This window comes from Eremothecium sinecaudum, chromosome IV (genome assembly GCF_001548555.1).
Source record: "Eremothecium sinecaudum strain ATCC 58844 chromosome IV, complete sequence".
Classification (NCBI taxonomy): domain Eukaryota; kingdom Fungi; phylum Ascomycota; class Saccharomycetes; order Saccharomycetales; family Saccharomycetaceae; genus Eremothecium; species Eremothecium sinecaudum.
This window is the reverse complement of record NC_030895.1, coordinates 1159153-1173459: the sequence shown is the minus strand read 5'-3', so window position 1 is coordinate 1173459 and position 14307 is coordinate 1159153. Positions and strand designations below refer to the sequence as shown.

The window sequence follows — 14307 nt, the reverse complement described above, 5'->3', positions numbered from 1 at the left end:
GAATGCTATGGCTATGTTAAATCCATGATTCCCCTCATAATACCGGAGTTAAGCTTGTTACATTTGAGCATTATTAAGTAATCGTTTAACAATTCAAAATTGGTAATATATTCGTGTACCTATATAATATTAACGAACACGACCCGCCAAGAACTCCAATAGAAAATTGACAGCGTAAATCTGATTGATTGAATTACTGGTATCGTAAATGATTCATCAGTTTGTTAAGACAAAACGATAAACTACTAAACTTACGTTGGCTTTCTTGAGGTGTAACTAATCTGAGTAACAGTATCCACCGAACCGTGATGAATGGAAGAGATGGGCTCCTTTGGAAGAATTACAAATTAAACAGTAGTAGTTTACGGCTAATTTTGATTGGATCGCTATTTACAGCATCTAGCTATGTTCTAGGGCCTTCAATTATAAGTTGGTTATTTCCCAGACGAAAGGCAGCGAATAAACGTTCAAAACGGCTAGATCAGTATACTACAGGATTGTTTAACAGTGGCAACTATTGTTTTGCAAATTCATCTGTACAAGCTCTTGCCTCTTTGCCTCCGCTTACCGTTTATTTGAATGGAATATTCAAGGCAATGGAAGATATTTACATATTGCTTAAGGAGGAGTCAGACGACCAAGAAACTGTGCAACTTGGCGAAACAGAAGACCAAGGAGATGACCTTTGTTGGGAATTGAGAAGTTTACATGGGATCGATTTTCGTATGCATATTGCACTTGGTAAAGTTTTACACAATTTACAGCAACCTATTAAATCACCGAGAAACGCATCACTATACGAACTGCTTAGTACAATAGAAGAAATTCATCATTGCCGCATATCTTCATATCAACAGGATGCCCAAGAGTTTTCACAGCTACTAATAGAGACATTGGAAAATGAATTTAACAGGTTTAAAAAGTTCTTAAGCGAAAATGTCAATAGGACTGATGCAGTTAGCTTGCCTCTTTTTCCCTTCAACGGCTTTATGGCGAATAGTATTGTATGCATGAAATGCAATAGATCTGCTCGGGTCAAGCTACAACCGTTTAACATGTATTTGCAACAGATACCTCAAACAACAAGTGTTTTGCTTGAAACACTAATTCATGACAGCCAGGCGGAAATTATAGAAGATTACTCTTGTTTAGTTTGCAAACTTAATGAAATATTTGCAAATGAACGGCAACATGGTCTTGATAACAAGAATGATAGCGATAAATCCCTTCTTCAAGAGCTTGATAGAGTTTTTCCAACTTTAGCTATTAATGACTACCTTCCAGATCCATTGGCCACATTTGTTTCCAGCTATAGCATGAATAGGGTCTCTTTCACCCACACTAAATCAAGAATTGTTAAGAAAACAGTTCTTGTGAACTCTCCTGAGGTACTTATAATCCATCTTTCTCGATCCGTATTTAACGGTTACTCGCATTCCAAGAATAATTGTAAAGTTAACTTTGAAGAATACCTCAATGTAAAAGAGCAGATTATCGAGAGCTCTAAATGTGTCGGTGTACTTTCTGTTCGCTATAAACTAATGTCGGTAACGGTTCATAGTGGTACACACACACGAGGGCATTACCAATGTTACAGGCGGAAACCCAACTTTGAAAGGGACTGCAAAACACCCAGTAAATTCATGAGTTCTGCTGCAGTTTTCCTTCCCTCCCTACCGAAGAATCATTCTTCACATTCAAATGCCGATATTGACAGTATTGAATCTAACACCAATCATAATAACGTGATGGACAACGGGAGAGAAACATCATTTGAAAAGGAAGCAAAGCGATCAATGAATAACCAGACGTTGAGTGATCCACCAAAGTTATCTCCGATACCTCATGCATTTCATAATCACACCACATACCCCTCTACTAAATGTTCTTCATATTCGTCAAATGTGACAAATAATGTTTCGTCTCAACCGTTAACCAGCATTGAATTAGCCAGCTCTGCACTATCTGATTCTCTGTCAGATAGCCATCAGCGGTTATCATCCACGGATATCTTGGCTGCATCTCCTCCTAATAACAAGAGGAGCGGTAAAACTCTCAAAATCGCTTCTACTCTTCCATGGTGGAAAATATCAGACACTAAAGTATCTGAACACAAGCTAACAACCCTTTTATTTGAAACTAAGAATGTTTACATGCTTTATTATCAGCGCATACAGGCCTAGAATTTGGTACTCTTATTGGCAATTTGTATCTCGTATTTTATGATATTTATTTCCTATTGTTACGTTACTAGAGAAGTTGCGTCTTTCTTCGGTGAAACTGGTCAAATCCATATTTAATTATCATCAAGCAGCCTAACAAATACACTTCATTCTTCAACCAATAACCGTCATTATCGAAGAATTACCGTATAATGTTGAAGGTATGTTATTGCTATATACTGACTCCCAGAAGTCAAAAGAGTGATAGAATAACGATATAATGGATTTTTTACTCTATGAATACGTAGAACTTACCATTCTAAGGGGTAACAATATATTTCGTTACAACTTTTATTCAGGATACAATTGAATACTAACTTGGTTATCCAGGGATTTAAACTTAAAAAGGATTCAAATTATGCTAAAGGAAGGATTACGTCTGCTGACATCAGTGGACCCACACCCGAAGGCCTAACGCACATGAACAGACTGAGAAGCTCTTCTAATGCTTCAAGTCGCGGTGCGAAAAACAGCAGTTCTTTAACTTCTACTTTGACAGAAGTTCCTACTATTTTAAAGGCGTTATATTCGTACCATGCGCAGTCGCCGGGCGAACTTTCGTTTAGCAAAGGCGAATATTTCCAGTTTATAGGCGAAGATGGTGAATGGTATGAAGTTAATAACCCAGAGAATGCGAAACGGGGGATGGTTCCAAAGAATTACTTTGAGCCTTATTCCAAGAGCAGGGTTGTATCTAGTCAAAGTATTCTGGCATCCCCACAGCAGTTACAACAACAGTTAAAAGCCGGTTCATTGTACGCCATTGTTCTATACGATTTCAAAGCGGAAAAGTCGGACGAGTTGACTGTGTTTGCAGGCGAAAATCTATTCATTTGTGCGCATCATAATTACGAATGGTTTATTACGAAACCTATTGGCAGATTAGGCGGACCTGGTCTCGTCCCTGTGGGCTTTGTCACCATTATAGATATTGATACGGGTTATGCAACAGGCTGTGATGTTAAGGATGATATCGATTCCGTAAATTTACCTACAGTGCAAGAGTGGAAGAGCAACATTGCCAAATACAAAGCTAGCAACATCTCATTAGGATCTGTTGATCATAACAATAGCCACTCAAATGGCAACCAGTCAGGGCCCATGTATTTTGCTCCACAGAGCTTTGAAGCCTTAGTTGTTACATATGCAGCGGTGGATTCTTTCACCTTAGAGGGTGAAAAGTACTGGTTTCACGTTATATGCGATTTAGAGGATGGTAGAAGGCACTCTTTGAAACGTTACTATGAAGATTTTTATGATTTACAAGTGCAGCTACTGGATTCATTCCCAGAAGAAGCAGGGAAACTGAGAGATAGCAGCGGCCAATGGACAAAACGTATCATGCCTTACATTCCAGGTCCTGTTCCTTACGTAACGAATTCTATTACCAAAAAGAGGAAGGATGACTTAAACATATACGTTAAAGAATTGATTGCTCTACCACCCCGTATATCACAAGCTAATTTAGTGAAATCGCTCTTCGCAATCAGAAATAATGGGTTTGATAGGGAGGTTCCTCGGGAAGTACCACAGACTAGCAATTCAAACAACAAAGATACAGAACGTCTGGTTGAAAGCACATTACAGACACCAAAACTGAAAAACGTACAGCAGGATGAATCTACCCTAACAGCTTCTGACACTAAAATACATGACAAAATGGAAAGCCTAACATTAAATGATGAACATAGTTCTGTGAGACCCACCAGTAGTTCAGTTACTTCACCAGTGTCCCCCTCCAAGCCCACAAAAGTGAAGTTCTATTATAAAGATGATATATTTGCTTTGTTACTACCCTCTAGCATCACATTTGCAGAGCTTCACCAGAAAATCGCACCAAGAATTGATACAGAGGCTTTCCATATGTACATTAAAGTGGGTGAAGAAATGGGTGCTGAAATAACGTCAAATGAGCAAGTTAGTGACCTCATTAGGGAAAAGCTAAAGATTACTGTTCTGGATGCTGTATAAATGTGTGGTTGTTTTTCGCAATAGATTCCGGCGTACAGGCTTCATATAACCAGCTCTATAGTTGGTTTTAATTACGGACAGTATTAGAATATCGTGGGGTGTGCTTTAATAATTTTTATATTCCAATCAATACTTAATCGACAAGTACAAAATGCAATCTTAAAAGTATTTAAAGCCCCCTAAGCGCCTGGTGCCAACGTTCTCTGTAATTCCCAGTGGATAGTACTGTCCCCACCAATTTGTGATTCTTAATAGTATTTGTAACTCTGTATGTATCTATACGCTGAATTACATTTCATTGAAACGTTGCTCTAAACTTCAATACCATAGGTTACTAACCCTCCATATCTACGTCCTCCATAACAACGTCGCTATCGTAATTTTCCATATCAACATCTTCTAACGTCTCCAACATATAAGTCCATCGCTGGTACCAGCTCAACCATGACTTATACATATATTCCTTCCAATTAACCCACTTCACTACTTGCATACCCTTCTGATAAACATCTTCCCATACCATCCTTAAAACCCTAGTTTGAATTAGTGTCTTATCTTCTTCCCCATCACCACGTACTAGCCCTACTATTTGTTCTTTCAGACAGTCTGGCAACACCTCATAATCAATCTGTCTTTCACAACATAACTCCAAACCTGAACTGTACCTCTTAGCGCCAACACCTTGCAAGGGTTCATCATTAAGTGATAAATTCTCTAAATCAGAGACAAGCCTTTGTCGCTTATAGGATGAGATACCAACATAATCAGTATGAGGCCTTTTCATCTTAAATATAGTGGTTAACTTCAGGCAACGGCCCATTGCAGGTCGATCATCACTTGGTTTACTTCATATAATCTCTTGTTGCCTAGTGATTTTATAACGGTATGTTAATAAAAAAATTCTAGAATGTTATGTTGTTCAAGGAATACATAACCTAAATAAGATGTAAATACTGTTAAATAAGTTGCATCAAAGCACTGTAAATATCTTACTTACTTTACTACTGTAGGGTTATGATGCCTCTAGCTCTTTTACTTGTGTACACTTACTCTATCTATCTTCATTGTTTAAGTCATACATATGTCTCCGGCTTCCGAAGTGTAACAAAAACCAATAATTACACTTCTAAAGCTTTAACACAAGGACTAAGCAAAAACCTGATCTACTTGATAGGGGAATTATAAAGGTGGGTTATTAATATATTCTGTGGAAAATATTTAAAAATTATGGTTGCCAGCCCAACTGGAAGAATGCCTAGTTGTAACTCAGTAGAGCCAAATAAGTCAGTTCGCGCTACTAGTTTTCAAGAAGATTGTAGTAGCGAGTCATCGGTCAACTCCAAACAGTCAAGTAGGTTATCAAGAACATCCAATAAAGAGGAATTTGATAGAAATGTGTTGCAGATTGAAAGGTTACCTAAAGAGTTGTTGAGGCTAGTAGACGTCTTTATAGATGATTTGAAGCAACCGAAGTACCTGAAGCCGCTATCGATATTTCAGCTATCAGGGCTATTTCAGGAGTTCTATGTTAGTTTTGATATGACCTGTGTTCAGCTGTTGAACGGGGAGATGAATAGTGGGGGGTCTCTAAGTCCAGTTAACTACGATAATTTACCGTTCAGCGCTAAAAATTCATTGAGCGCAGGATTTAGTGGCATATTCAACAAGAGTAGGAGTGGGAGCGTCGTGAAGCTTAAGAAACAGCAGTCTATAAATCAAGATAGTGATATAGCGGTTAATTCGCAGCCTCCAGTCAGTCCAGATGAGCTTGAGAGGAGCTCTCGCCAAAAGGAATTGACAAACCTTAAAATAGAGAGGTATATGGAATTATGCGAGCGAGATATTTTCCAAAAGATACAGGAAGTGGGAACATCTGTTCTAGGAAGTTCTCGGAATGGTTCGATTAACCGTTCCCTTCAAATTTTGGAGTTGTTTCGGAACAGTCCTGAATTTATTGAGTATGACAGCATATTGACCACCAAAATTCTCGACTTACAGCATTTGGCCCAAAGAAATGAACTAAATCTAGCAGAGTTCCTAGGAATGCCTGATAGTATTAATTTCAACTCTGAGTTATTAGGAGGTTATTTACGAGTACTAGTGGAAGATCGCATCTCACCATTTGAAAAGATGATGCAACTATTGGATATGCATGACTCCATGACAGAACTTGGCAATGCTACAAGTAATGATGACTACTTGCCAATGTTACTCTATGTTATTATTATGAACCCGATTAACACACTCTATCTAAATATCCTGTTCATTCGGCTTTTTCGGTACCACAAGAAGCTAGTGGCTAACGAGCAGTATGTTGTAACGAATATGACAGCAGCCATGTGCTTCTTGGAAAACCTAACGTATGAAGACTTACCGGATAGCGTTAAAAAACATACATCCCCAGGGCTACTTTTCAAGCTATCAGATAGAATTAAGATACCCGAGATAAAAATGAAGGGCAAGCCTGATTTACCACGCGTGCACTCCAAGTCCACCGTTGGTTTCTCATTGGACACTTCGTTACGATACATATATGGTAGGCTCAAATCTTATACACCACCTGCCTCATATAATAATTCTGCAAATGGTAATAATGGTAATCCTCACCAAAAACCTACATCACCTAAACGAGGACAGCATGACTGCCATAACCAAGGCCGAGCACAATACGAGCTGCCACCGCCGGCCAGAAATAGTTCTCATAATTCTCCAAGCATTGAGGACTCTTGTAACCATAGATTGGCTATACCCGAGTCCTGGAAAAAGTATAGAAACCGAAATTTCGATGACTTAACGTTGTCTGAAATGAGGTTAGTATTCAGCACCTACCAAAAGTTGTTACAAACTCTGGAACCTTAAAAAAATCACCAACTCAGTAAGCGTAATAAAAGACGAAATTAAATAGGATTATAGTGAGCCAAGACTCTCTATGATGTTAAATAGCTCCTTATCATCGCCAGGCATATATTTTTCTTTAATCGAATCGGTAAACTCTTCCAACCATTTTTTAGTATGCTGTATGGAAAGACTTACATTTTCAAGGTAGTCAACCACTTTGTTCTTGACATCATCATCAGGAGAACGCATCTTAAGCGTTGAAGTTAGGAATTCAAACCCTTCTGGGTCTTGCGCTTTCGCATAATGTAAGGCATGGATCAGAGGGTATGAAAACTTTCCTTCTGTAATGTCGCTAGCAAATCCCTTGCTCTGAATCATCTGAGGGTCCTTAAGATTCATATAATCATCGCGAACTTGGTATAAAACGCCAAGTAGATTACTAAATGGTACCAGGGTTTTATCGTAATTGCTCTGCAAACACTCCATAATACGTACTGCCAACCTAAAAAGCCCGCCAGTCTTATTCATGACCATCTGAAAGTAATCCTGTTCATTCGGAATAACAAAATTGTCTCTCCAATATATATCCAGCCCTTGGCCCCGATGCAAATTCACCATTTCCTCGTTAAATATCACCAGTAGTTTAGTCAGAGTGGCTGACTCCTCATTCTCTGATAACTGCTGTAAATGCAACATGGAAACAAAATACATATAGTTGGCTGCATTTATAGTCATTGGAGTACCGTATAAAACATGTGCAGATGGGCGCCCACGACGGTATGGTGAATCATCTTCTATATCATCTATTAACAAGCTAGAAATATGCAAAATCTCCAAAAGTTGTGATATCTTATTTACCTTATCCTCATCAAGCTTGTAAAACTTATTGAACACATGAATTAGTTTGTTCCGAATATTCTTTCCTGGATTCGAAGCGAGATGTTCGTAAGGTAGCTTAATTATGCGCTCTTGTTCTATAGACCACAGAGGAGGCTGAAAAGTAATGGACTCAATTAAATCCATAGATAACAAAAAATGCAATACCTAATTAATATCCCTAAGAGTTAAATGGACGTTAATGCCTTATCTGTATGCGTATTTGCCATTGTTATTCTTTTGATTATAGCCACGTAAAATATTTCTAATTTCATGTATTTTTGTTTAGAATTCAAAAACTAATTGAACGATAAAGTTAAATAGTTACAAATATCGGCTAGAAAGACGGCGTAAACTATTCATTTTTATTGAGGAGATGGATCTGATTATCGCTAATGCGTTTGGGGAAATCCAGCCGGTAACGAGGTTCTATTCCCTGTGCATTTTTGCCTGCATGATAGCTCATAGTAATGGATGTCTAAGCAAATTACCAAATAACATTGATCTACTTATTAAAAAGAGAAACATACTAGGTATCTTATTATCGATATTTAATACAGGTCAAGGATTTGACATGTATTTTTTAATACATACGGTATTACAGCTATCGACCATTGAAAAGATGGTAGGGGATTCGAAACGTTTTGTCTGGTACATACTAATTATTGCATCCCTATCAATAACCTTCTCATGTTTCCTCAAGGTGGGCGATAGTGTGATAATGGTGGACCTAATAAAAAAGAATATGACATATTATATCCTCAAGAAACATAATTTTGAGCAATTTCCTATGATTGGGCTATTTGCTTTTATGGATATGGTATTTCAAAACCTTCATTTGGCGATTCTTGTATTGCAGGGACATGGGCTAAGTTTATTTGTGGTATCAATATTACCGGGATTTATCTTATACTTTATTGGAGAAGTTCTTTCTAAAATATACATGAAGGATTTTTTGGTACCCCCAGGGCAGTGGTTTTCTGTGGAAAATGAACAATAAACGATGTTGATTGAGTAAGTTTTGTGTAGTTTAGTTAGGATGGTGGAAGGATATATATATAGTGTGTTTGATTTTGTTTGAACTGATTGTACATCATCTTTAAAATAATAACGGTATGTCGCGGAGCTCATCTTTTGGTTTATCCACTGGCGGTAAGTTGGAAGATGGAACATTACCATCCAGGGAAGCGGCAGACATGTTAGAAAATGGTGTGAACGCTGAATTTCCGCTTTCTGAATTAAGTTTGACATTAGTAGGTCCAGTTTTTCTATTAGGCGTTTTGGCGGGCCAAAATACTGCCACATTTCGCTCTCTTGTCAGCAACTTATTCCATTTATTGGATAAATGTTGTATGTCGTTCTTATACGAGGTCTGTGAGCCCTGGGGACCCACTACCATGCTTTTTTTCATGTGTTTTGACGTAATAATGTCTGCTATATCTTGAAGGTCGATATCATGTAGCTGAGCTAGTGCGCTAACCCAATCCCAATCCGGTGAGTAGCCATGTTCCTCCGCTAAGGACAATAGTTGCCGCTCAGGTTCATGCTGTGGAAGAACACCGTTCTGCTTAATAACTGCTATCAGGTCGTCGGGGCAGTATTCTTCATGCGGTTTATCGAGCTCATCTTTCAGTTGCGATAACTGGTTGATAATATTCCTTGCTGTAGATATATTTTCTCCCTTTATGTATAAAGCGGACAAAGCCGAATTCAGATGAGAAGATTTAGGGTCATTATGTTGTTCATGGTAATTGCACCAGCGTGAAATATCAGTGATACATCTTTCTAAAACGTCCTTCTTCACATTTAAAAGCGATGTAGACGGAACACTTTCAGGCCTTCTGAAAGAGTACCTGGGACGAGGTAAACTTGGCAATTCTGAAACATTACGACAATCATTATCCAAACATTTCGCGAGTATAGGCGATTGAGACGCCATGATCCCATACACCGGTTTCTTTACACCAGCACGTTTGCGCACCTGTCCACCCAAAGATTCCTCATAAGCAGAGCCTTTTTCATCCTTAGCGTCCTTTTCAAGCCCCTTAAGTTCTGCATCCTGTTCATAAGACGTCAATTCTAATTCATTATATGATTTCTTCAGTCTAGTACTTCTCCTAAGCTCCATAGTAACCTCAAAGTCTCAATGTCCAAAAATCTAACCACTCAGGAGAACAGAACTGAGAAAAAGATACAATATATCCAAATACCCACTATTATACTAAGCAATTTAAAGCAGCAACGCAGTATTGAAGGCTCAATACCTGTTATATTCTGTATGACAGTAAAACTGTATTTGTCGTTTAAAGCTAAAAAAAAGCTTCTTTTAAAAGCAGCGTGAAAAAGAAAGTCGAATGCTGACGCGGGCGGTTAAGTTCACCAACAACGACACACCGAGCAATTTAATATTTTAGAAGTAATATAGCTCATGCTGCTGGGTGCTGATACTAATGATCTATCTTGCCAAGCTGATCTAATTTTTACCCCGAAATAAATATCCTAGAAACTCTAATTACAATTTTATAGTTACCGATAAAATATTTAATAAATACGTGAAATATATATGAATATTACATACCTATATATTAATGCCTTTTAGATATAGTGAAATAACAACCTAATCCAAAGCCATATCTTGTCGTTCAAATCGCCTTGTAGGTGATTTGCTTAATTTTTCAATAATCATTAACTTGCGTATCCGTCGCGTTACTAGTTATACTAAGGGAAAAGACTGCGTTGCCCTCAATACTGAATCATATTAGTCCCAATATGATATTTGTGGCGAACACAAAACTTATTTATACAATCCTATGAGAACTTCTCATTCATAGCTTAAATCCACCTTGCAAACACGCACCGCGGATTGAGTTTACTCTTAAGTACACTTAGCTCCTCAGTAGTTTGATGATATGTTTCATAGTATGATAAGAGAAAAGGAACTGTAAAACCCAGTGTTAAATAAAAACCATATAAAATAGTAGGCTTATTAAACTGCGAATTGTGCGATGCCAGACGTGAATGATATCTCACAGGCTGGAGGGTACGTTTTTGAAGCAAACCGCGGTGCATGATAAGCAACCTATATGTGATTTTCCTTTTGAACTGCAATATCCTCGAACAAAACTTTGGTACTTACGACTAAATATCAGACGTCGATTTTAACAAATATATATTACCAAAAATTGCAATAGCAGCGTTCACAATTCCAATGAATTTACAAATTGTCTAAGAGATGCGTATAATTTCTATCTCAATATTTGTTGATAAAATACGAAATACTATGAAGGTATAACCTTTATAAATTCCGACTTTGGATTACTGTATATAAACATGACGCAAGCCTACGCATTCACAAGGGTAAGTAAAATACTCCATCCTTTGAAGATCGTATGCAGGAAATTTAGTAGAATTTCGTTTTAGGTCGTTTAGAAGAATAGTACTAGGACAACATTCACTACTAGTGTATGATCAGCAGTTTTATAGTTAATTTTTCACGCCATTTAGTTCAATGCGTTCACGCTAACAGGCAATTTAAGTTGCTAAACGGCTGTGGGAGTTAAGATCACCATTAAGGGCCAAATCACACCACAAGACCTATTAAGGCAAAAATAGCATAAAACAACGGGTATGGAGAAAACACGGGGTCTAAAGAAGGAGTCGAACACATGTAACTGATTCGCGAAATTGTCTTTCGATATGTATGGTATTTGGGACTAACTGGGCGCGCATTGCCAGGACTAAGGGACCTTGTTTCAAAATGTGATCGCGGTTACCCGGATGTGGATTTTTTTTGTTTTGAAGATTCAGGAACTTCTTACAGCTGGATCCAGTATAGAGAGTATGTTTATTTACCGAATGACAAGGGTGTGGAATTAGGTAATAGAACTACTAAGGGCAATGAGTACCGCTCTTCCAACGATTCAGTTGGACATCGACTATACAAAAATTAAAGATGAGATAGAAGATTTTATAGTTCATTTTAAGGAACAGGAATTGTCTTTAGAGGAGAGTGATGAGATTGGTGTTGGTCCTAAGTACTTGAATTTGCTTCAGCAGGTTGCAAACAGAGAGATTGGTACAGTTTATATTGAGCTTGATGATTTATATGTGTACCAACAGCAGAAAATCGCCGATAATGTCCCATTGTCAAGCAGTAACTTGTGCTGGATGATAATGGAGAATGCATATAGGTATATTGAACTCTTTTCCTCAGTCTTGGACAAGCTTCTGCCGGCTCCAAATAAGGAATTTGACTACAAGGACGATGTGCTGGATGTGATTTTGCACCAAAGACAATTGCGGAACCAGAAACAGCTTAATGAGAGGAGAATGGAGTGGGAGCAAATGGGCGGAAACTATGAAGATGCCAACATTAATGAAATGCTTCAGCAAAATGAAGATGGCCAGGACGATCTATTTCCGGCAATTTTGACAAGGAGTTACGATCTGTATTTGAAACCACTTGCTTTGCCAGGAATCACGAAAACTGGCAAGAAAATTAGATCAGAATTTGGTCCATTCAGTGTCAGAGAAATCAAAGCATCGCACCTTGGTAAGCTAATTACTGTGCGCGGGATCATTACAAGAGTCTCTGATGTGAAGCCTTCAGTAATGGTTACTGCATATACATGTGACCAATGTGGTGCGGAGGTGTTCCAGGAAGTCAATAGGCGTACTTTCACTCCATTCCTTGAATGCCAATCAAAGCAATGTCAGCAGAATGAGACCAAGGGCCAATTATTTATGTCGACTAGAGCATCTAAATTTAATGCGTTCCAAGAGTGTAAAATTCAAGAGTTGTCAGACCAAGTTCCAATAGGTCATATACCCCGAACCCTTACAATCCATGTTAACGGATCTTTAGTGAGATCGATGGTTCCCGGTGATGTCGTTAACGTAAGCGGCATATATCTTCCTTCGCCTTATACAGGGTTCAAGGCATTGAAGGCAGGGTTACTCACAGAAACGTATTTAGAAGCGCAGAATGTCCTACAGCATAAAAAGAAGTTTTCAGCATTTGAAATAACTCCAGAGGTTGAGCAGCGTGTGCATGAAATTGTGAAGCAAGGAGATGTTTATAACCGTTTGGCAAAATCTATTGCGCCTGAAATCTATGGGCACCTCGATGTAAAGAAAGCGCTACTGCTCTTACTTGTAGGGGGAGTAAATAAAGAAGTCGGCGATGGTATGAAGATTAGGGGAGATATTAATATCTGTTTGATGGGTGATCCTGGTGTTGCAAAATCGCAGTTACTGAAAGCAATTTGTAAAATTACACCCAGAGGTGTATATACAACTGGTAAAGGTTCTTCCGGTGTGGGATTAACTGCAGCAGTCATGAAAGATCCTGTTACTGATGAAATGGTCTTGGAAGGTGGTGCATTGGTTCTTTCTGATAATGGTATCTGCTGTATTGATGAATTCGATAAGATGGATGAGAACGACAGAACTGCTATTCACGAAGTCATGGAACAACAGACAATTTCTATTTCCAAGGCAGGCATAAATACAACTTTAAACGCTAGAACGTCAATTTTAGCGGCTGCAAATCCTCTCTATGGTAGATATAACCCAAGACTATCGCCTTTGGAAAATATTAACCTTCCAGCTGCGCTACTTTCGAGATTCGACATAATGTTCTTATTACTAGACATGCCAAACAGGGAGCTAGATGAGAAGCTGGCAGAGCATGTTGCATATGTTCACATGCATAATAAACAACCAGATCTAGATTTTGAACCTGTGGATCCTTCGAGAATGAGAGAGTTTATAGCCTTTGCCAAAACAAAAAGACCAATCATGACTTCCGAAGTTAATGACCGAATTGTTCAATCGTATATCCGAATGAGGCAGGATTCCAAGCATGCTACAGACCCAAGGCATCAATTTGGTCAAGCAACCCCAAGAACTTTATTAGCAATAATCAGGTTATCCCAGGCATTGGCCAAGCTGCGATTTAGTGACATAGTAGAAACTGAGGATGTCGATGAAGCATTGCGATTAACCCAAGTCTCGAAAGAATCGCTCTATCATCAATCCGAAACTAAGTACGATGATGAATCGCCCACCACGAAGATTTACATCATCATCAAAAAGCTTGCTACAGATGGCAATCAATTTAATAAGACACTACCACTCGATACTATATCTAAAATTGTTAGGTCGAGAGGTTTTACACAACAGCAACTGGATAGCTGTATTGAGGAGTACACATATTTGAATATTTGGCACAGATTAGAAGATAATGTATTGAAGTTTGTCGATGGCAGTGAAGATGACATGCAAGCTTCCCAAGATCAAGATACCGAGATGGGAGAAGCATGAGCGCGTTAAAGTAAGGAAATATCCTACGCATACAAATTTGTATTTTATTAATTTACAAAATAATATATAGGACATT

At 38.3% G+C, this 14307-nt stretch overlaps 9 protein-coding genes across 9 annotated transcripts; 5 read left to right on the top strand and 4 right to left on the bottom strand.

Annotated features, from left to right (window-relative positions):
- Positions 1–308: 308 nt before the first annotated feature.
- Positions 309–2183, top strand: UBP16 (putative ubiquitin-specific protease UBP16; the record flags this gene model as incomplete). The annotated part of the gene is made up of 1 exon (XM_018132310.1): positions 309–2183. One exon carries the CDS (start codon positions 309–311, stop codon positions 2181–2183), a length of 1875 nt encoding a protein of 624 aa, XP_017987799.1.
- Positions 2184–2374: 191 nt separating this feature from the next.
- BEM1 (phosphatidylinositol-3-phosphate-binding protein BEM1) lies at positions 2375–4193 on the top strand (the record flags this gene model as incomplete). The annotated part of the gene is made up of 2 exons (XM_018132309.1): positions 2375–2383; positions 2553–4193. The coding sequence occupies 2 exons, from the start codon at positions 2375–2377 to the stop codon at positions 4191–4193; spliced, it is 1650 nt and encodes a 549-aa protein (XP_017987798.1).
- Positions 4194–4527: 334 nt separating this feature from the next.
- Positions 4528–5013, bottom strand: AW171_hschr42718 (uncharacterized protein; the record flags this gene model as incomplete). The annotated part of the gene is made up of 1 exon (XM_018132308.1): positions 4528–5013. One exon carries the CDS (start codon positions 5011–5013, stop codon positions 4528–4530), a length of 486 nt encoding a protein of 161 aa, XP_017987797.1.
- Positions 5014–5420: 407 nt separating this feature from the next.
- MUK1 (guanine nucleotide exchange factor MUK1) lies at positions 5421–7052 on the top strand (the record flags this gene model as incomplete). The annotated part of the gene is made up of 1 exon (XM_018132307.1): positions 5421–7052. The coding sequence occupies one exon, from the start codon at positions 5421–5423 to the stop codon at positions 7050–7052; it is 1632 nt and encodes a 543-aa protein (XP_017987796.1).
- A 48-nt stretch (positions 7053–7100) lies between these two features.
- BTS1 (farnesyltranstransferase) lies at positions 7101–8054 on the bottom strand (the record flags this gene model as incomplete). Its single annotated transcript, XM_018132306.1, has 1 exon — positions 7101–8054. One exon carries the CDS (start codon positions 8052–8054, stop codon positions 7101–7103), a length of 954 nt encoding a protein of 317 aa, XP_017987795.1.
- Positions 8055–8283: 229 nt separating this feature from the next.
- Positions 8284–8907, top strand: DER1 (derlin; the record flags this gene model as incomplete). Its single annotated transcript, XM_018132305.1, has 1 exon — positions 8284–8907. The coding sequence occupies one exon, from the start codon at positions 8284–8286 to the stop codon at positions 8905–8907; it is 624 nt and encodes a 207-aa protein (XP_017987794.1).
- A 99-nt stretch (positions 8908–9006) lies between these two features.
- Positions 9007–10035, bottom strand: AW171_hschr42714 (HDR055Wp; the record flags this gene model as incomplete). Its single annotated transcript, XM_018132304.1, has 1 exon — positions 9007–10035. The coding sequence occupies one exon, from the start codon at positions 10033–10035 to the stop codon at positions 9007–9009; it is 1029 nt and encodes a 342-aa protein (XP_017987793.1).
- Positions 10036–10739: 704 nt separating this feature from the next.
- AW171_hschr42713 (HDR054Wp) lies at positions 10740–10976 on the bottom strand (the record flags this gene model as incomplete). Its single annotated transcript, XM_018132303.1, has 1 exon — positions 10740–10976. One exon carries the CDS (start codon positions 10974–10976, stop codon positions 10740–10742), a length of 237 nt encoding a protein of 78 aa, XP_017987792.1.
- An 828-nt stretch (positions 10977–11804) lies between these two features.
- On the top strand, positions 11805–14231 carry MCM7 (DNA replication licensing factor MCM7; the record flags this gene model as incomplete). Its single annotated transcript, XM_018132302.1, has 1 exon — positions 11805–14231. One exon carries the CDS (start codon positions 11805–11807, stop codon positions 14229–14231), a length of 2427 nt encoding a protein of 808 aa, XP_017987791.1.
- Between the last annotated feature and the right edge of the window lie 76 nt (positions 14232–14307).